Source organism: Vulpes vulpes, chromosome 11 (assembly GCF_048418805.1).
Source record: "Vulpes vulpes isolate BD-2025 chromosome 11, VulVul3, whole genome shotgun sequence".
Classification (NCBI taxonomy): domain Eukaryota; kingdom Metazoa; phylum Chordata; class Mammalia; order Carnivora; family Canidae; genus Vulpes; species Vulpes vulpes.
This window is the reverse complement of record NC_132790.1, coordinates 44,644,912-44,667,619: the sequence shown is the minus strand read 5'-3', so window position 1 is coordinate 44,667,619 and position 22,708 is coordinate 44,644,912. Positions and strand designations below refer to the sequence as shown.

At 38.4% G+C, this 22,708-nt stretch overlaps 1 protein-coding gene across 24 annotated transcripts in view; it reads left to right on the top strand.

Annotated features, from left to right (window-relative positions):
- MTMR2 (myotubularin related protein 2) overlaps positions 1-20,762 on the top strand; it is a 117,971-nt gene extending 97,209 nt beyond the window's left edge. For all 24 annotated transcript variants that reach the window (XM_072726238.1, XM_072726234.1, XM_072726226.1 and 21 more), the window contains 6 exons: positions 5,002-5,187; positions 7,996-8,202; positions 13,207-13,299; positions 16,560-16,673; positions 18,505-18,681; positions 19,379-20,762. In XM_072726238.1, the coding sequence (XP_072582339.1) occupies positions 5,002-5,187; positions 7,996-8,202; positions 13,207-13,299; positions 16,560-16,673; positions 18,505-18,681; positions 19,379-19,540 (939 nt within the window). In that variant the 3' untranslated portion in view covers positions 19,541-20,762. The remainder of the gene's footprint in view (positions 1-5,001; positions 5,188-7,995; positions 8,203-13,206; positions 13,300-16,559; positions 16,674-18,504; positions 18,682-19,378) is intronic.
- The last annotated feature ends 1,946 nt before the right edge of the window (positions 20,763-22,708 follow it).

Genomic DNA, 22,708 nt, shown 5'->3' with positions numbered 1-22,708 from the left:
ATTCTGATACATATTTCAGTTTGGAAATCATCCCCTTTTTAAAAGGCTAATATATTTTATTAACTGGTACATTTTGCTGGTTACAAAATATGTACTAGTATAGAAGAACTTGGCAGACATAGAAAAATAAAGGAAATAAAAATCACCCATGTCCACTAATATTTTGCTGTGTTTTCCTCCATTTTGTTTGTGCGCTTATATGTTGATTATTTTGTTTCTTTGTCTTTCCTCTTAATGCTATCGGAATTATTTCTTCTAATACATTATTCTTAAAAGATACTTTAATAGTACTTGTTACAGCTGTGTCATTACTCATTTAGTCATTTTTCTCATATCAAGTGTTTAAGTATTTCTTTATTTTAAAAGATTTTACATATTTATTTGAGAGAGAGAGAGAGAGCGTGCACAGGAACAGAGAGGAGGGGCAGAGTGAGAGGGAGAAGCAGACTTACTGCTGAGCAGGGAGCCCAATGGGGGACTTGATCCCAGGACCCTGGATTATGACCTGAGCCAAAGGCAGGCCCTTGACCAACTGAACTACCTAGGCATCCTTATTTTGGATATCAGTGAAATAAATATCTTTTGTTGGCATCTTTATTTCCTTAAAAGAGTATCCTAGATATACAATGATTATTCAAAATTTAAAGTATGCATTTTTAAAGAGTTTTGTTACATACTGTCAGTATTCTTCAGGAAAATTGATTCAGTTTACCAGCCTGATGTCTTTCTCCTGAGTTTTTATTGAGATATAATTGTTGAGAACATTGCATAGGTTTAAGGTGTACAATATGATTTGATATGTGTATGTATTATGAAATGATCACTACAATAAGTTAACATCCATCATCTCATATGGTTACACATTTTTTTTTCCTTGTGATGAGAATTTGTAAGGTCTGTTTTCTTAGCAATTTTCAAATATACAGTATATAGTTACCTGTAGTCATTGGGTTTTACATTACATCCTCAGAACTTATCTTTTAAGTGGAAGTTTGTACCTTTTGGCTACCTTCACCCAATCCTCACAGTTATCCCCCTCCTTTTAATTTGCAAAAATGTATATCCTTGTTGTGACAGGTATTTTTTTTACCTGAATTCTCAACTTTTTTTTTTTAAAGAGCTTTATTTTTTTTTAAAGTTTTATTTATTTATTCATTCAGAGAGAGCGAAGAGAGAGGCAGAGACACAGGCAGAGGGAGAAGCAGGCTCCATGCAGGGAGCCTGATATGGGACTCAATCCTGGGTCTCCAAGATCACACCCCAGGCTGCAGGCGGCGCTAAACCGCTGCGCCACCGGGGCTGCCCTCAACTTTTTTTATAACTTAATACGAACATGACAAATCTTCTTGTGATGTTCATGACATGACAAAATCATCATCTTCATGTCAAGAATTACAACTTTGCCAGCCACTAAGTCTTCCATGGGTGCTGTGTCCCAATCCAGTTCACCTTCTAATCCTACTAAAAGTAACCACAGTCCTAACTTTTATAATAACCATCTTGTTGTATTTCTTTATATTCCATTACCAAAGTATACATCCCTGGCTGGACTCTTGTTTTGCCTTTTTTTTTTTTTTTAAATATTGTGCTTAATATGTCTTCTGAGTCTCTCTTAATATGTAATCTTCCTCTTGCCCATCTCTTTTTTTTCTTGACATTTTATCTGTGGAGTTCCCTTAGTCCAGATTTAGCTGTTGAGTTATGATGGGGTTCAACCTTTTTTCTGTTCTTTGACTTTCTTTCATGTGAATTTAGAGGTTTATTTAGATTCAGGTTTGATACCTTTGGCATGGCTATAGGGGATATATCAGGAGGCATGTCATTTGTGGCTGACTTCTCTTTTTTTGAGGTGTTCACAGCTATTTGCTCAGTGCCTAGATGCATTAACTGACTGGGCTTGCAAATGGTGGTATTTTATTTTATTTTTTAAAGATTTTTATTTATTATTTATTCATGATAGAGAGAGAGAGAGAGAGGTAGAAGGAGAAGCAGGCTCCATGCAGGGAGCCAACGCGGGACTCGATCCTGGGACTCCAGGATTGCGCCCTGGGCCAAAGGCAGGTGCCAAACCGCTGAGCCACCCAGGGATCCCCAAATCGTGGTATTTTAATTTCATGATTTCGCTTTTAGCTGTCGGTTGAACTCTTTCTATAAAGAGACTCTTTTGTCTGTATTTTGTTTAACCAGCAATTTAGTTCATATAAGAAAGCCAGGAAAAATACTTGATTCTTTCTTCCTAGCCAGTTTTCCCAGTGGTGAGCTTGCTTCCTATCATCCTGTGAAAGTGCCTAATTTTTTAAAGTATCATTATGAATGCATGAATTTAAATATATTTCACATTTTCTAATCCATCACAGATAATATTTTTTTTAACTTAAAATTTCTCATCTACATAATATCAGTAGTATATTATGATTGCTGTTCATTCTCTTTTTAGGATAGCACCTCTGGGACTTGACCTTGATCCTTTTATGTTACTCATTTTTAGGTGAAATTAGTTTTCCTTCAGGATGGTTGCTTCAGTTAGAGGGCATGGTTCAGAAGTTAGGTGTACCCAGAAGTTAGAAGGACTAATAATTTCACTGAGCTGCCTCTGTTATTATTTGCATGTAGCCTTAAAAAATAGGAAGTCTTACTTTCTGGGACTTCTGGCTCTGTCCTGTCGCTCCTACCCAACCAACACCTTCCTCTGTTTCCTTATCTGAAACTTCTCTTCCTTTGTTTTGTTTTGTCTGAACCTTCCCTTCTGTCTTGTTTTGTCTCTGTCTTGCTCAGTTTTGATTATGTGCTTAGTGGAAGTGATCCCTGGCTGGTCTATTAGGAGAGTTTATAAAGGTTGGACAGCATTCACTCCTTTAGATCTACTGTAGACCCATTTGGCTCATCAGCTGTGAGAATGGACAGAACCCTTCCTGGTTTCATTTGCACTTCTTACATTGACCTGTTGGGCTTTTCCTGTCATTCCGGAAGATGAAGTCCAAAACAGGAAGCAGAAAAAACACTAAAAAATACAAAGCTCTCTTGTAGTCCTCCTGTTCTCCAGTCCTTTACTGTCTTTTGCTTCCTCTGCTTCTTCCACACATTCACAGACAACATTCAGAGCTTGTGGCTGTGGGTGGTTTTGGGGTTTTACAGAATGCTTTGTCCCCATTTGTGTTTTAAACCATTTGTGTGTTTTGCTTTTACTGTCTACTTGCTCTACTGTTTTTTTAAATGTTGATTTTATTGCAGTATACTGCACATGCCATAAAATGCACTCCTTTAAAGTGTATATTTCAGTGTTTTTAGTATATTCACAAGGTTCTACAACTGTCTGATTCCAGAACATTTTCGTTTTGTTTGTTTTTGTGACTGGTTCCGTGTAGTTTCCACTCCCATCTTTCTAGAATTTGTTACAACGAATTTGAATTCAAAGTGTTTCTTACCCCTGACCTAGTCTCTTCTCATGCTGCAGGAGTAATCCTTGTTAACAGGTCCCAGTGTAACACTGTTAACTTTGTATCTGTGCCATTTTTTAATCCAAACTATTTCCCATAGTGTCAGAAAGGAAGCTTGACCTTCTGTTTTTTTGGTAATTTATGGTTGTTGGTTAGGAGTTGGTGAGTTTTGTTGTTTTCAAGGTGTGAGTCACATGACCACTTAATTTTATATAGCTACAGTGGCTATTCTAGTATTTTTTTTAAAAGATTTTATTTATTTATTCATGAGAGACACAGAGAGAGAGGCAGAGACACAGGCAGAGGGAGAAGCAGGCTCCATGCAGGTAGCCCAATGTGGGACTAGATCCAGGGACTCCAGGATCATGCCCTGGGCCAAAGGCAGGCGCTAAACTGCTGAGCCACCCAGGGGTCCCTATATCCTACTATTTTTCTAATTTTTTTCCATTATTTCTCTAAAAAGCTTGATTTTATATGTGATTCATAGAAAATAGGAGAATATTATACTTAAAAAGACAGAAAGATTAGTCCAAAAAAGTGAAGCTCTTTCCAGCCACAGCTTATTTTGAACACCAGATATTTCTCATTTTGTTCTGTAAATGTAGATTTAAGTATTTGAAGATAGAGATAGTAATATACTATGGTATTCTGTGCTTTTATACTTGTTCCGTCTTTTTATTTTATTTTTATTTTTTTAATTTTTATTTATTTATGATAGTCACAGAGAGAGAGAGAGAGGCAGAGACATAGGCAGAGGGAGAAGCAGGCTCCATGCACCGGGAGCCTGATGTGGGATTCGATCCCGGGTCTCCAGGATCGTGCCCTGGGCCAAAGGCAGGCACTAAACCACTGCGCCACTCAGGGATCCCTTGTTCCGTCTTTTTATTTAGAAATAACTACATGGTTAAAATTGAGGCAAGTCATGATTGCAAAGCATTTTGCAAATATTAAGATTAAAATGAAGTGAAAAGGAAGAAAGGTGAAAAACATGGGCCAGAAAGAAACTAGATAGACATAGTCCCTGCTCGTGGAGCTATTGATTTCTATTTTCTCTAATTATGTTTGGGTAGAACTGGAAGTATAGGGAGGAAAATGTTTAAGTGCCTTCATATATGGTATCACATAAAATTTTTCTAACAGCCATATAAGGAAGTCAGGGTGAGTGTTTATTCCTGTTTTATAAAGAAGAAAGTGTAATAGAGAGTGGCTGTGTTAAGATGTCCTGGGTCATTGATATTTTCCTATTCATAAGTAATATGAATCATCTGGATGCCCAGGTGGCTCAGTTGGTTGAGTGTCTGCCTTCAGCTTAGGTCATGATCCCAGGGTCCTGAGATTGAGCCTGGTGTTGGGCTCCTTGCTTAGTGGGGACTCTGTTTCTCTCTCTGTCTCTACCCACTCCCATGCTTTCTCTCCCTCTCAAATAAATAAATAAGATCTTAAAAGATATGTATGTATAATCTTTCATGCTGCTGGATACTTTATGGCACTTTTTTTCATTTGTGTTTACATATAATAGGTATAGTTCATTTATGATTTCCTGTGGTGTGTGCTTTTTTTCCAGGCAAAGGGTGGAGGTTATGAAAGTGAAGATGCCTATCAAAATGCAGAACTTGTTTTCCTGGATATTCACAATATTCATGTTATGAGAGAATCATTACGGAAACTTAAGGAGATTGTGTACCCTAACATTGAGGAGACTCACTGGTTGTCTAACTTGGAATCTACTCACTGGCTCGAACATATTAAGGTTGGGTATATGTTGTTATTTCCTTATATTATTACAGAATTTCACTCAAGGACTTTCTCTGCCTCTTTGTCTATTTTGACATTCTTCTTACAATTGAAGATGAAAGTATCTTTCTGTACATTGAAAGATTGATAACTGCTTTGAAAATTATAAGTACTTCTAAGGTACGTTGCTTAGATGAATTATTTTCCTATACTTGCATTTGGTTCTTTTTTTTTTTTTTTCCTTGCATTTGGTTCTGTTGTGGTTTTTTTCTTCCCCTCTCTTTCCTGCCCTGTCTGAATACTACCCATCCTTCAGACCCCAGTTCAGATATTATCTCTTCCATGAAGTCTTCCTGGATCGCACCCACTTCCATTTTCTCTGCACTTTTCACTTTACTTTCTCTTTCCACCTCATTAGGTACGACCTCGCACTTCATTTAATTACATTGTGTCAGCTGGTGTATATGCCTAATTCGTGGAAACTTGGACTGGATAACTTATTAATGTGTTTGGACCCCTCAGGAGCTAGGGCAGTGCTGTCTGTGTGAATAACAGGCACTCGCTAAATCCTTGTTGTGCGCCTTGTGAAGTAGGATGCATTCTGGTTGGGGAAGGGAGGTGAAGTAGTTGAAGGAAGGGTATGAAGGCTAAGTGATGTGGGGACTGCCCTGTGAGTACCGATGTGCTCACCCCATTACTGTTGGATTTGGAGCACCAGACAGTATTGCACTTAGTACAATTACATACATGTTTTCAGATATAGTCTGAATTTCAGTAATACAGCATTCTGAAGTATAGACTTCTCTAACCACATATGTATTCATATTGTGAAATGCAGGGAAATGAGATTCTTCATGGTAAGGAGCAGACATGTGCTCGCATTTGAATCTCTAAAATTCAGACAGAACTGAAGAGAAGGCCAAAATTACCTAATGAGAATTAGAGATTATTATTACTATTTCTCTTCTAGATGCTGGGAAGCTTGAATGTAGCTGAGTGCACACATTCCTCAGTCAGAGGACGAGTTCCTGTGGCCTATCTGTTGGAGCTAACACTTGATTTGAAACTAACATAAATTGCAGTGTTGGCTTCTTAAATTGCAGGGCATTCCACCAGCACACACCAAGCTTTCTCTCCAAAAAGCTTGCTACAACAGAAACAAGTTTCATGAGGGGTAAGAGATTAGGCTGTGTGTGGACTACATTCTTCCCCCATAGTCCTCATACCATCACAGTTTACCTACTCACCTTTCTCAGATCTCCCCTCAAATATCACCTTTTCAGAAAGGCCTTTCCCAGCCACATCTTACAAAGTAGCAGCAACACCAGTAGGGTGTTTTCACTTACTGCCCTCTGGCACACTATATGTTTTCTTATTTATTTGTGTCCTGCTGGCCTCCCCTGAGTAGAATGTACCAGCCCTTTGTTCCATTCACTGCTCTATTTCCAGCACTGAAAGCAGTGTCTGCCACATGGTAACATCTCCAAAAATGTTATAAATGAAGGAGGGAGGGAGGAAGGGAGGGTGACTACTTTGGATAACTCCTTGGTCAGTCCTAACTTTCCAACTGTTCTAATCCTTTAGGCTAGCGATTCATAAATCTCCATATACACTGAATTACACGTGGGAGATTTTTTTTTAAAAGATTTTATTTATTTATTCATAAGAAACAGAGAGAGAGGCAGAGACATAGGCAGAGGGAGAAGCAGGCTCTCTGCAGGAGCCTGATGTGTGAGACTTGATCCTGGGACTCAGGGATCACAACCAGAGCCAAAGGTGGATGCTCAGCTGCTGAGCCACTCAGGCGTCCCACAAGTGGGAGATATTTAAATTGGTAAGCTGGAGTAGTGGAGAATGGGGCCCAGACACTTAAAAAAATGCTCACAGGTATCTCTGATGCATAGTCCAGATTGACATTATTTCCAAGTACCCCATTTCCAGAATATGCCTATAGTTATAGTCAAAAAGAGGTCATCGTGAGATAATGCAAGCCTAGTAGATCTACTTTATTTCATTCTAATCCATGTTTGGGGCCCATAGTGTTCTTTAAGTATGTATGGTAGCCGTTGCAGAGAACAATGGGACTGTATTATTCATTTTAAAGGATATTATACTTTTGTGTTTCTTTTTTGGTTATATCTAATTCTGTCCAGTTTTAACTCAAGATCAACTTCAGAAAAGGTAATTATTTTGCAATATCTCCATATTTTAAAAAAATATTTTAAATACCTTTTAAATTGACAATAGTAATCTATTGACCTGATGAGAATGTTTCATTCATACTGTACAGAAAAGTAGCTTACTCTCTATCTTTATACTGCTCTTGTTGTGAGCTATGTGACAGATACAAAACCAGTAAAATAAATGCCATGGAAGCTATAGAATACTTTGAGATCCAATTTTATTGCTTTCATATTTATTCTAATTTGGTTAACTATTGTTTAAGTAATATGTACGACTTCATTTGGCATATTATTTTTATTAAATAGATGATGTTGAACATTTGAATATTCTTAGAAACATCCCTTTTAAACTTAATCCTTCTTTTCTCACACTCATACTGTTGATTTTTACAGAACCCAAAGGTACCCTTCATTTTGGCTCTTCTATTGTGCAGATTAATAGGAGCCTTCATTTATGAGATTTTTCTAGTTCTAAAGGCAAAAGCATTATAGATCTTTTGCCACTGACAAGAATTCCTTTTAGGAAGGGACTGATGTTTTTTCTCCACATGTTATTGAGACAGTCATATGTAATAAAACTTTGTTAATTTTGAAGAAGGAAGCACTTTTTAAAAATTTTCATTTAAAAATCTGTGTTGCAGCTTATTCTTGCAGGGGCTCTTAGGATTGCTGACAAAATAGAGTCCGGAAAGACATCTGTGGTAGTGCACTGTAGTGATGGTTGGGACCGCACGGCTCAGCTGACTTCTCTTGCCATGCTCATGTTGGATGGATACTATCGAAGCATCCGAGGATTTGAAGTCCTTATAGAAAAAGAATGGTTAAGCTTTGGGCATCGATTTCAGCTTGTGAGTAAAGAGCCCGGGCTCCATATATCACCTGCACCCTACATGAGGCATGTGAGAAAAATGCCTTTTATTCACTAGATACTCATCGAAAACTACCTCTTTAGACTAAAGGGGTCAACTTTTAGAAAGAACTTTCTTGTTAGTTGTGGGAAGTGTTAGGATGTCCTCTCATGGCTGTGCAATCTGGCCAGGGCTGTTGGTTGGGTACCTGGCTCTGTGTCTTCTGTGATCATCGCCAGGGAAACATCAGATACCAGTCCTTGATTTGCAGAGGTGTCTCTATTTCAAATGCAGATTAGCAGGAATGGTTTCAGAATTACAGGGCATTTCCGATCTTGACATAAAGAAAGCCAAGAATGGTTTAATTATTATTCTTAATTTAAGAATACTTCAAAGTAGCAGTGCTCACATGGAAACAGGGTCTTTTTTTTTTTTTTTTTTTTTTATGATAGTCACAGAGAGAGAGAGAGAAAGGCAGAGACAGGCAGAGGGAGAAGCAGGCTCCATGCACCGGGAGCCTGATGTGGGATTCGATCCCAAGTCTCCAGGATCGTGCCCTGGGCCAAAGGCAGGCGCCAAACCGCTGCGCCACCCAGGGATCCCGGAAACAGGGTCTTAAAATAAAAATCAGTCTGGGACCAAAAGAAGGATCAGAGAAAAAAAAGAAAAATTTAACTCAGAGTTGGGAATAAACAGCTTTTTGATGATCCTTCTTAAAGTACTAACACTGTAGTGAGCATCCATATGGAGAGTGTTGCGGGTAGTTTTATGGAAATGACAAATTTTTGTGCCCTCCATATAACTCAGAATTTATTTTGATGTTGTCATTGGTCTCATTCTGAGTTGGCAGGACTGGAGATCCAGGCATTCATTGTTAAGCTTTTTTTTTTTTTTTTTTTTTTTAATTTATTTATGATAGTCACAGAGAGAGAGAGAGAGAGGCAGAGACACAGGCTGAGGAAGAAGCAGGCTCCATGCACCGGGAGCCTGATGTGGGATTCGATCCCGGGTCTCCAGGATCGCGCCCTGGGCCAAAGGCAGGCGCCAAACCGTTGCGCCACCCAGGGATCCCCAGGCATTCATTGTTAAATGTCTTCTGTGGTGTCCCCATGAAATGATGTTTAGTTTCTTCATTAATACCTCCAGAAACCAGCAGCCAGCCTCTTCCTCAGGCTTTCCAGTCTCACTTCAGAAAGTCTACTTACTAGAAAGTTCTTTCTCATAATGAACTAAAATTTCCTTCCCATTTCCCCTTTGAAGACAAGAACAAATATGACTACTTATCCAAATAGGATAGCCCTTCAAAAAATTTGGAAGTAAGTATCTGCCCATGTCATGCATAAACTTAAGTTCTTCTGGCTAAACATTCATTTTCCTCAGTATTTTCCCATCTTAATCCCCTCTTCACCCTAGTTGTCCTCTGGACTTTCTTTGGTTATGCCTTTTTTCTAGTGTGATACCCAGAACTAATCACAGTTCCTAAAGTAGAGGAATGGGGTTATTATGTCCCTCTGAAATGATACCAAGCTTTCAAATTTGCTTTTTTGTTACACTATACTTTGGATTCGTGTATTCATTCAAGTGATTTTTAGCTGTGTTTCTCCTAAACATGAAATTTGCAATCAGAAAACTTGAGAGCAGTAACTGTGTAGGCCCTGGTGCTCATGTGGTACTCATCTGTGTTAGTTGTAATCATAGAATTGAATAAGGAATAGGAATATTTTCCCAAAAAGGAGGAACAGAGTGATCAAAAGTCTAGATGGGATTGAGCTTGGCAAGAGTAGAGTTGAGGGAGGGGCAGCGTTAGAGAATCACGGAGGGAAGAGTTAGATAGTCAGAAGCATTGAAGCCACTGAGAGTGTGCATGTTCTTGGCAGCATTTTCCTAGATTTGCTGAAAGACTTTCTAAAAGATGTTTATCCAGATGCTGACTCTAATGTTAACCATTATTATTCTGTGGTTTCCAGAGTATACCAGTAGTGTTTATAAGTACAGAAGACCCTTGCATAACGCACAATACGAGGGGGTTCGGGATATAGTCAAAAATCCACATGTAACTGTTGACTTCTCTCCAGAACTTAACTCCATATATAGCCTATGATTGATGGAAGCCTTACCGAAAAGATAATTAACACATATTTTATATGTTGTATTTATTATATACTGTATTATTATTAAAAAGTAAGCTAGAGAAAAGGAAATGTTACTAAGAAAATCATAAGAGAAAATACATTTACATTTCTATAAAAATTCCACGTGTAAATGAACTCGCAGAGTACAACCCGTGTTGTTCAAGAGCTAACTGTTAACTTGAAAGAAACAGACATTTAAAGGTAGTCTGCTCTTTTGAACTTGAACCATTAAATAAAATTGGGCATCTGGAGTATCTTTTCGGATGGCTCACGTTTTTCAGTTCTTGCTAAAATATACTTACCATGAAAAAAATTACCAAAAACCCTCTAAGTTTTAGTCATCCAGAGCTGGACATGTTCACGTAAATGTGGCCAAAATAATAAACATTAAAAACTGTTGGAAGTTGCTATGGATTCCTAAATTGCTACCTCTGGTTACCTACTGCATTTCTTCCCTCTGGTTTATCTGAACACAGAATTTGCAGTTGAAGGACAGTTGGTCAAGAGGGTACATTCACTTGGTTAATGTAGAGTAACGAGTCTCAAACTTTTAGATTTCAGGACCTCTTTCCATTCTTAACAATTATTGATAACCCCAAGAACTTTGTTTATATGGTGTATATCTACCAATATTTACCATATTAGACGTTAAATTAAAAATGTTTATTAATAATAAATCTCTCTTAGTCTGTTTGGGTTCCTGTAACATAATACCATAAACTGGGTGGTTAGTAAAATTTCAACAGAAATTTATTTCTCACAGTTTTTAAGGCTGGAAATCCAAGATCAGGTTGCCAGCATAGTCTTATTCTTGGAAGGTCCTAGATTTTGGATTGTGGTTTGTCAACCTCTTGCTGTGTCCTCATGTGGTGAAGAGAGCTAGGGAGCCTCTGTGGGGTCTTTTTTTTTTTTTTTGTGGGGTCTTTTGATAAGAGCACTAATACCATTTATTATTAGAGGCTTCTACCTTCATGACTAGCAGCTCCCCGGTGATGACTCCTGCCATTACATTTGGCATTAGAATTTCAACATGAATTTTGGGGGTGGGGGGTGGGGCACAAACACTCAGACCATAGTAGTACTACTATATGTTAACCTAAATAACATTTTAAAGAAAACTATATTTTCCAAAACAACAGAAGCTTAATGTGAAGAGTGGCACCGTTTTAGAATTTTGTACAAATTTCTTTCATGTCTGGTTTATTAGAAGATTGCTAAAATTCACAACTACTTCTGCATTCGGTTTACTGCGATGTGCACCGTTGTTTGAAGGAAATGAGGAAAATCTGTCCACACACAGATAAGCAGGTTAAAAATCAGAGTGTGTCTTAATAGCTTTCTCGGGGAATTATGGATATTCGTTCATACTTGGCCAAAATTTAGCAAATGCTAATTTCTTTGAGGTTACTTGTAATGAGGAATCCAAAACTAAATTGATAGGTTTTTCATTGTTTGTTCCATTAAATTCCATTGGTCTGCCTTGTGCTTTGAATAGAACTTTTACCCATGTATGATTCTGTAGTATCATGTATTGGTTATTTAGAAAATACTGGCTTTACTGACTTACACAGCTCTTCCAGTGTTAATGTATTTCATTGTTTACTATCATAATATCTCACTGGTTAGTACCACCATTGATATCAGAAAGTCTGTTATGAAGTTTATGCCAGGTGGTTTTCCAAAAATCTAATTTGCACTCAAAACTTGAATTTCACCATTGTTTTTCATGAAATGACACATTCACTTTGTACATTTTAAAAAAAATGTCTGCAAGACATTCAGGTCTTAATAACCATAGTTCTTTCAAGTAAAAATGATGATCCATGAAAAAGTGGTGTTTTTTTTACCATCAACTTAAGTTTTGCAGCAGAAGAACATGATGAGTGTTTCCTAGTTTGTGACACAGGATATTAAAAAAAAAAAAAAAAAGCTGTCCTTAAGGGGAGAGATTTAGTAGGATTAATTTTTATTTCATCAAGGAAACTGGCTCCCTCCCTCCCTTTCATTTAACTGCAACTCTGTGTCAAGGCAGAACATGACACTACCAGTGTAGCTTGATTCCAGAGCCTGGCTTGATTTCTCCTAAGGAACCCAGAGTTTTCTCCTTTGTCACTTTTGCACCATTGGTGTAAATGTCAGTGCATGGAAGAAGGCAAGTAACATCTTAGTATTATTATGACAGTAGTTTTGACGTCACAATCCCCCCCACTCCTTCCTGGCCTCTGGAAATCTACAGACCATACTTTTAGAATCACTGCTTTGGAGTGTGGAGGGTCTGGGTCAGTCATCTGGGGCAAAGATCCTTAGAAGAAAAAACTGAGAAAGGAGGTGAATACATGCTTGGAGGGCAGATGTGAAGCATTCTTTAAAGGTTTTCTAGAGTTTGTGCTAATGTGATTCTTTTCAATAAAGACAGATGAGCTAAGATAAGATACAGCAGATCCCCCACACGTCCTGGCCAAGGTGTTAGAGGAGAAGGGTACTTCCTGAGGCTGTTGGACAAGTAACTGTTAATATTTAGGGAATATTAAATCTCTGCAACAGAAATCTGGGTTTTGAGGTCTGAGTGCTCCTGTCTTCCATTATCAACCTTTTAAGATCTGGGTTCCATTTGTTAAACAAAATGGTAATTCCCATTACGAGCATCCCATGTCAGAAAACAATCTGGCAGTTTGTACCTCACAATGGTAACAGAGACCTCTGCTTGGTAAGGCTATGAGTGATTTCTATTTTCCTTGCTGTCCTCTCTTAAAAAGACTTTTGAACCTTAAAAAATATTGCAAGATACTACTTTTATTGGAAAAGAAAATTACTTCCATTAAAAAGAAAACTCCCACCAAGCTCATATAGTATTTCACTCTTTCTGCTTCAGAGACTTGGCCATGGAGATAAGAACCATGCAGATGCAGACAGATCACCTGTTTTTCTTCAATTTATTGACTGTGTCTGGCAAATGACAAGACAGGTAACTTATCTAGGATAATCATTTTTACATTTTTCTTTTAAGCCATCTGGAGTTGGGAGGTTTGGTCAGTGCTTATCCTACATTTCATGTAAAATGGAAATTCTTGGAAGATTTCTCGGTAATAGAACTATTACGTGTTATTATGTTATGTAAATTATAGAAATGAAAAGGTATTGCTCAGAGATCATAGTAAACACTTGACAGTTTGACCCATTAGCATTTCAACCAGTGGCATTAATAATAACGCAAGAGATTTCCTCCTTCATTTTGGACAAGTAGTTAAATAATGACAGTATATTTACCTGGTCACTCATCTATACATTGCTAAGAAAGGTAGAAAGATAGGTTTACATGGGAATTATGGTTAGGTAGGTATGCAGTAGGTTCAGTTGTGTTCTTTGGTATGGAGAAATTGTTTTTTAGATCTTCAATCAACTTTCTAACAAATCGGTGGAAATATTAATGATAATGGATTTAGTCTTTTGGAAAAGTATTAGATACTGAGAAACAATCTGGCAGTTTGGATCATTTCAGTTGTGAGGCAAAGGGTTAGTGTCTTAGAAATATTTAACTCTACCCAGGAAAAACACCTCACAGACCTTCACTACAGCTCACTGGTATATCAGCTAATTATTTACCCAGGAGTTTATTAGACCTCACAACTGGGAGTCCGGTTTGTTGTAGTTAGACCGCCACATGAATATAAAATGGGGCAGTTGGTGGCTCTGCTTTGCTTTAGGATTACACTTTAACTTCAAGAAAATGCTGTTATTTCATTAAAAGAAAGCGAATGGGGACGCCTGGGTGGCTCAGCGGTTTAGCGCCTGCCTTTGGCCCAGGGCGTGATCCTGGAGACCCGGGATCAAGTCCCGCATTGGGCTCCCTGCATGGAGCCTCCTTTTCCCTCTGCCTGTGTCTCTGCCTCTCTCTGTGTCTCTCATGAATAAATAAAATCTTAAAGTGAATGGTGATCTTTAGGTGAAACACACCAATTATATAGGCATTTTCCCCGTAAGCATATCAATTTGGGTGGATTATTTTGAAAGCTCCTGCATCAAATGCAGTGTTGTAGATACATCTACAGAATGAATAAGCTGGTATTTTAACGTATATACTGCAGATGTGTATGACAGTTTAAGTTTTGTTCTGTAAAAGGCCCTTGGTGTGTTGGAGGGAGGGGAGATGCTACATAGTTTGATGATGTTCACTACTTCTTGGACTAGGTTTGAATTTTTCCTTTGGAATTGCTTTTGAGGTAGTATAGCAGCTCTACAAATCCTTGCCAATCCAGTTTTGGGGGTTTGACCAAAAACAAGAAGACCCACTATTGACCATTCCTGTATTTGATTTTTAAATGTTTGACTCTTGGCAAAAATTAAAAATGCCGTATAAAAAGGCTGGAGAAGCTGTTTGAAATTGACACCACTGATGGCTGACTATCCTGTTCTCTGACGGGAATGGTTTCAAGGGGCAACATGTGTGAATGTATTAGTTCATTTCTAACATATGCCAGTTGTTTGCATAGAAGAGTACACGATAAATATCTTTCTTCCTTATGTTTATTGACAATCATCATTTTTATAAATAATTGAACTTTTGTGCAGACTTAAGTAGCACATTTGTCAAAATGACACCAATTATGTTGTGATTAGCCAGATTCTACTAGTCCCCTACCCTAGCCCCATCCCCATCCCCTCACTAGTCCCCTATCCTCAGCCCCATCCCCATCCCCTCACTCCTGGGTCAGGAAGCAGTTGATGAAGGGCCCTCCCTATCTATCTATCTATCTATCTATCTATCTATCTATCTATCTATCTATCTATGTTTTTAAAAGATTATTTATTTATTTATTCAGAGAGATAGAGAAAGGCAGAGATACAGGCAGAGGGAGAAGCAGGCTCCCTGCAGAGAGCCCGAGGCGGAACTCGATCCCGGGTCTCCAGGATCACAACCCAGGCTGAAGGCGGCACTAAACTGCTGCGCCACCGGGGCTGCCGCCCTTCTGATTTTAAACACGTGAGGAGAAAATGTTCCTCTTCTGCTCAGAGCAGTTCCTGCTGTGCTACTATCGTTTTGTGGGAGGACATGTCCACTGTCAAATCTCTCTTCTCTTCGAATGACTGAGCATGTGGTTTTGCCAAAAAGACGAAAAACTAATCACAAGCTTAGCTCCTTGGGATGGCTGTTTAATGATTTTAGAGTGCATTCACAGTTGGCTAATACGGTTATTAAGAGTGTAACAGTACAGGAAACAGGATTTATTTTGTAAATGAATGAATGGTATTTGACCAGATATCTTACAGGTAATTGGCTTTTTGTTGGCATGTGCTGGATCACCTGCTTCAGCTTAGAAGCCACAAAAGTTTCGGTTCAAGGCAGGCTAGTAACCCTTCATTGTTCGAGAAATACCTTGCTTATAATTTTTGGAAACGTCAAGGCAGAGGTGCTTTCATTCCTATCCCATTTACATGGCTCAGGCTGTTTTCTTGTACTACTGGGTAGGGATCATTCTAAGAAAAACTTGGAACCAATATTTATTCCCCAAATCTGCAATCTAAATATTTACAGTTCTTTTTCACAGTCCTAGAATCAGTACAATTTTCATGGAGACTTTCAAATAATTTTGAAGTATTAGGTGCATATACTAACCCCTTCCCTTCCTGGGACCTGTCATCCTTCCTTGATAAGCCCCCCACATTGAATTTTGTTTGTTTGTTACAAGGAAGCTGCCAAAGTACTGGATTATAGGATACTCTGGTTTGCTTGGCTTTTAAATGATCTGCACATCTCCTTGGATCTTTATTTTTGTATGTTGCTGACGTTTTCTGGAGGCATTGATATTTTTTGTGTAATTCCTAAAAACAAAACTATGTTCTGAAAATTTAAAGAAAATCTTCTTATATTGTTTATGGTCATCTTTGGCAAAGAAAAGCTCAGAGTTCCAGAATTGCCAACTTCAAAATTTATCACTCTTCAAGTTTGGGACTAACAGATACAGGAGATATAGAAATACCAAGGTCACACCATTCAAACTCTTGTTGCACAAGAAAAGGATATTTGGGGAGAAATCTCAGAAGAGTGATAGAGTGACTTTCGAGCAGAGAACGAAGTGGATGATGCCATTATGGCTTAGAAATAGTTTTGAATATTGTTTAACCCAGTTTTAAGAAGTATAATGAAGGACCTACCCATATATGGGGATGAACATGCTTGGAAAAGTGTCCTAATAATTTTGTGTGTTTGTGGTATTCAATTTGCAGTTTCCTACAGCATTTGAATTCAATGAATATTTTCTCATTACCATTTTGGACCATCTCTACAGCTGCTTATTTGGAACATTTCTGTGTAACAGTGAACATCAGAGAGGAAAAGAGGTAAAATATGTGCTGTGACCCTCCCCCTTCTACTCCCCACATGTGTCATGTTCCCACGAGGCTGCATTCTTAGATAGATTTCAACTGATTGGTTCTTTGGATGATTTTTTTGGTCAAATTTTATTGTCACATACTGTAGTATGATTACTTCTTTCCACACACCTGAACCTGATTTGTTTTCAAGTAGCTCTGTTGCGAGGCTGAAGGTGGCAGCTAGCTGTCAGGTGAGTTTGTGGGTGAAAAGTAGTGTCTGCTCAAGAGAACTGAGGTATTTGTAATCTTAAGAGCACCAGTGTTATTCGTCAGGCCTTGCAGGATGGAAATCCTTCAAAGCACATGCAGAAAAATGTAGTTAGCAAAACATACACGTATGAATGGACAGCTCAGATCCCCAAATACGTTCTGCATACATAGGAGCCATTTTAATTTTTTTTTAATTTGTAAAATAATACTGTAAAACATCCAAACATTAACAAGATACTATGTAGAAAGTTACCATTTCCTTGCTTCACCAGTGAGATCATTGGTAAGTGGTTGGTATTATTTAAAAGAAACTTATAGGGATTACATTTCAAGTTTTACTTCTGACCTCAAAGTATCTCTATCCTATATGTATGAAATTCCAAATCATCTTGATTTGGTGTCTCCCTCTGCATCAGTTTTCATTCTGAAAATGTGATTATCAACTACTTTATTCTTGCTGTTCTGTTAAAGCATTATGGCAGGGAGTGGAGCCAGGCTGCCCCGGTTGAAATCTTGGATCTATCTCTTCTTGTATAACCTTAGGCAAGTTCATTCCTGCTTTGGTAAATTAGGAAAAATAGTACTTACTATTGTGTGGTTAAATAAAACACTAAGGTAACTGCCATGTAGTAGACTGTAAGTTCCTTGAAGGCAGGTATTAAAACATTTTATTTTAAAAGATTGTATCTAGTTAAGCACAGGAGAGGTGGGGAGGGGCAGAGGGAGAAGCAGAGAGCCTGACATGGGGCTGATCCCAGGACCCTGAGATCTTGACCTGAGCTGAAGGCAGACTCTTAACCAAGCCACCCAGGCGTCCCTTAAAAATGTTAATATACATTTTTATCTCCAGTGGCTAGCATGTAGTCAGTATTCCTATGCATAGGAGGCATTTAAGAACTTACTGAATATTAGATAACTAAAAGTACCTAAATTCCAAAGATACTTTTAATCTTTTGAGAGCCTTGAATACGATTTAACTGTATCTTGATTTTAAGAAACTTTTGCTGAGCTGTAATTTGCAGTCCATAAAATTTTAAGTGTATGATTTAGTAGTTTTCAGTTTCTCTAGAGTCGTACAGCTATCACCACTACTAACTTGGGAACACTGAGAAGTACCCAATCACTTCTCCTGGTCCCTTGGCAATCACTGATGTCTGGGTTTGGTTCTCCTACATTTGTCCTATAGATGGAATTATTCAGGATGAGGCCTTTGTGTCTGGCTTCTTGCACTTAGCCTGTTTCCAAGTTTCTGTAATATGTATCAGGATTATTCCTTTATATAAACATACCACCTTGTATCCGTTTATCAGTTGATGGACTTGTGGGTTGTTTCTTCCTTTTGGCTCTTATGAACCATGGTGATTTGAACATCTGTGTACAAGTTTTTGTGTGCATATATTTCTGTTCTCTTGGTATATATACCTGAGTGGAATTGCTGGCGTGGGAACTTGATTAAGTTTTTAATGAATTGCAGGATTTTCTAGTACTCTCTGATTTTAATGAAAGTGAGGCTGTCACTGAAGTGTCCATGTCCTCTCCCTCTAAAGAGATTTTAATAATCAAAAATACTTATGTTTCCTTCATACAGAATCTTCCTAAAAGGACTGTGTCACTGTGGTCTTATATAAATAGCCAGCTGGAAGACTTCACCAATCCTCTCTATGGGAGCTATTCCAATCACGTCCTGTATCCGGTAGCCAGCATGCGCCACCTAGAGCTCTGGGTGGGGTATTACGTCAGGTGGAATCCGCGGATGAAACCCCAGGTATGAAAAACAAAACAAAACAAAAACCCCAGGTACGCATGCTCACCAGTATACAGTGGGAGTGTTCATCCATGCAATTTTATATCAGGTTCACCCCCTTAAAGCAACTAAAAAAATTAGGTATACTTAAGATTTTTTTTTTTCTGTTAATGGTTAGAATTGTTTAGTAGAAAAAAGCACTACACGGGGAATCAGTATACTTGATTCTTACTGATTTTGCTTGTCGGTCTTAGATGAATCACTTGTCTTTTCCTCTCTTCTTGGAAAGATGAGTGTGGTCGATTTGAGAACTTCTACAAGCCATTTTAATAGTTTGAAGAAATAGCTGTAAGAAAACTAAAAGCCAGACAAGATTCTAGTCCATTTTGACATATGTCTCATAATGTGTAGTATACTTAGAACTGTTTAAAAGACTAAAAATCTGCAAGTAAATGATAGGCAATCTTTGAGTTTGGGCTTTTTGATTGTCTTGGTTGTTTGTTGTATTTAAGTACCAGCTTCAGGATGTGTTTGTGGGAAGGCCATTGAAAGAGCAGTGTTGTCAGCAGAATGCAGTTAATTCTCACCGATGTGCTGGAAAGGCTTGGTCCCCGTAGCTGGGGACCATTTAGGAAAGAACTATATGCTAGGATTACTTGACTTTGGGTTTGTTTAGGATTGCCTAGTTGAATGACATCATGGTGTTCTGCTCTTGTAGGAGCCCATTCACAACAGATATAAAGAACTTCTTGCTAAACGAGCAGAGCTTCAGAAAAAAGTAGAGGAACTGCAGAGAGAAATTTCCAACCGATCAACCTCATCCTCTGAGCGAGCCAGTTCTCCTGCACAGTGTGTCACTCCTGTCCAAACCGTTGTGTGAAAGGACCGTATGAGGGGGTCCAGCGTTGCCATGAACTCTGGATTATAATGGCAGCTTTAGGAGTTATACAGTCTTCCTAAGTTAGAACCCACCCATGGGAGAAATTAAGTTGCTTTATTTATTTTAAATCTCTCTAGGATGGGTTTAGAACTGTAGCAGTGCAGGTGGTTTATGTGAAATAACCCCGTAATTATATGACACTAATCTTTTGGAATTTAAAGTGGATGTGAGAAAGTCACCCAAAGAATATGAAGATGCTTCAATACCAGACCTACAATGGGAACAAGTTTCTGAATTTAAAATCAAAGTACAGACCACTTCAGAAACGTACCTCTTGATGGAAGAGAACTCACTGTACAAAGGGAAGGAGCATCAGTTATCATGGCGCACCAGCGCTGCAGTTCCGTGGCATTATATACATTGAACCTCCATGTCATGAAAAAAGCTCAGAATCATTTGATACTCCTTCCCCCATCATGGGTTTTTCTATTCTGGTGTAAAGTGATTTACTTTGATCACCTTTCTGCAGCACACACTCTTCATATATGATATGGCAAAGTCTTGAGGATATTGTGGTGTAGTTAGTAGTTGAAAATTGTTGTCATTACTGGCATACGTATTTAGGATGTAGTAGATAGCTGTTCCAAACTGATGCCTTAAAGATTTTCTTGGGGGCAGGGGAGCAGGGTTGAGAGGAGGAATTGGTAGCCGTCCTGGATTTCAAAGAATTCTACACCCTTCAGATTAGTTTCCATGTGCCCAATTACTAGAAACAATGAAACACATTTTACAAATTCATTATTATCTTACTCTGTTGCATTTATGTTTTGTGTGTGTGTCTGAACTCAGAAGTCAATTAGTTTTGAGGAAATATTTTAAAATAAGTTTACTAGGTTTCACTTTTTTTCTGAAGTCTGTATACATAGCTTATGGGTGAGAAATACTATGCTCAAATTTTACATGAAATATTTTACTACTACTTTACTTTGCAAATTCTGTAATTCCACTGAAAGATGAAGTCTACCAAAGAACTTACTGCATGTGCACATGTATTACAATCTCAATGCCAGTAAAGGTAATACTGCTTCACTGTTCGCCCGCCAGTAACAGTTCAGTGCTGGTATCATTTGAGTCCCTGGTATCCTAAGAGCCATATGTTATGTACTGTAACAAAGGAGCTTCTTGTCCCTTGGGTCTTTAATTAAAAGGAAATTTCAACCAACTTTTAAACTTGTCCTTATCCTAAGTTGTTTGCCTTAAGAAATGTTATTTGGAAAGTTCTTGAAGAAAAGGGGTAGCTTATTAGAACCTGCTCCAAATTGAAATGTTCAGTTTCAACCCATTTTGCTTCTAATACCCAAATCAAACAGTACTCAAAAATGCAGTATTCTGTGTCTGGACCTTAGTCCTGTTCTCGGGTCTTGTGGTGAGGAACTATAATTTCTCTTAGTACATCCAATATTAGCAAAATTAGTATGATTTGGTCTTTGTGTGATAATTCGTTACAAGAAAATTAATAATGGTATTTAAATAGCCAACCTATCCATTGAAGCTAAGTTTTCTATTCCAAATATTTTACAAATCCATTCTTTCTTGTCCATTCTACCATTTTCCTCATTTAAGCCTTTATCATCTTGGTCTGATGCCACATATAAGAATTTATATGACTGATGAGCTCAACTATTTCAACCTTCCAGTCTCTGTACCCTCACATCCACTTTAAATTCCAAAGGCCAGAGCAATCTAAATGCAAATCTAACACCATTTTAAGACTTTCCAGGGGTTTCCTTTCACGCTCTGCAGGAGTCTCCAAAGTGGAGTGCATTTAAGATAATCCACTGGTGGTAACGTCAGGATCCTGATGGCATGAGACATTCCTCTTTCGTCCCCCTTGACTTACAACTAATTGGACACCACAGGACGTCCATCTGTGTATCTTAAGTCAAAGGAAGCTATGGAGTTACGGTGGCAAGGATGACAGTGACCTCTGTAGCAGAGGGTGCCTGAAAGTCGGCTTGGGCTACAGCTGGAGGGTTCTGTTGCTTTCTAGGAACGCCTGGATTTCTGAAGAGACCCCTCCATGACTGGGTAGAGGGAAAGAAAGAAAGCAAAGAATGCTGAAGAGACAGGTATTCCTGCCATACATCCTGGGATTCCAGAAAGAGGTCCATCCACGGGCCTTTGGGAATCCCCCACTCTACAATGGCTCTACCAGGCCTCTAAAGCCCCGAGTGCTTTAACACACACCTCCCACCACTCTGCTTCCAGTCTTTTAAAAAACCAAACAAAACCTAAGATTTTATTTGAGACAGCACATGGGTGCATGTGTGTGAATGCGGTAGAGGGGCAGAGGGAGAGACTCTCAAACAGACTCTGTGCTGTGCTCGTGGAGGAGCCTAAGGAGGTGCTGGATCTAAAGGCCCTGAGATCATGACCTGAGCCCAAACCAGGAGGCGCTCAACCCACTAAGTCACCCAAGTGCCTCCAGTGTTTTGTTTTTTTTAATGCCACTTTCTTTATGCACATGACCAACTTTAGCATTGAGTCACTCCCAGTAATAAAAACCAAAAAGCTTGTGCTATAGTACCACCTTCTGGAAAACAAAAGAAAGGCTTTTAACTGCCAACCTGATGAACTATTAATCAAAGTTAACAAAGCCTTACCTAAAGAATAAGGATGTTTGCTACTTTAAATGTGGCATAGGCACATTTCATTGAACACTATGAAAAACGGTAATACAGTATCACAGAAAGGCGATGACAATTCACCAACTGCACTCAGATACAGAGACTCAGAGACAGAATACTGCAATCTAATAAATAATTCAAAATAACAGGACAAAATTCAAAAAGCTACAAGAATATTCGGAAAGGCAATTCAGTAAATTAGGAATAAAATTAATGAACATATAAGTACTTTATCTAAAGAGACTGAAATTCTAAAAAAGAACCAAAATGAAAATCTGAAGCTGACCTACTCAATGAGATGAACATTATTAGAAAGCATTGGAAATAGAGATCAGATGGGAGAAAGAATAAGCAAGCTGAAGATAGGAATTTAGAAATGATTCAGGTGGAAGAGGAGAGAGAACTAATAAGATGTTAAAAAGATGAACACACCCTATAATAATGGTCAGACTTTATTACAAAAGCCACCATAAGATTAATG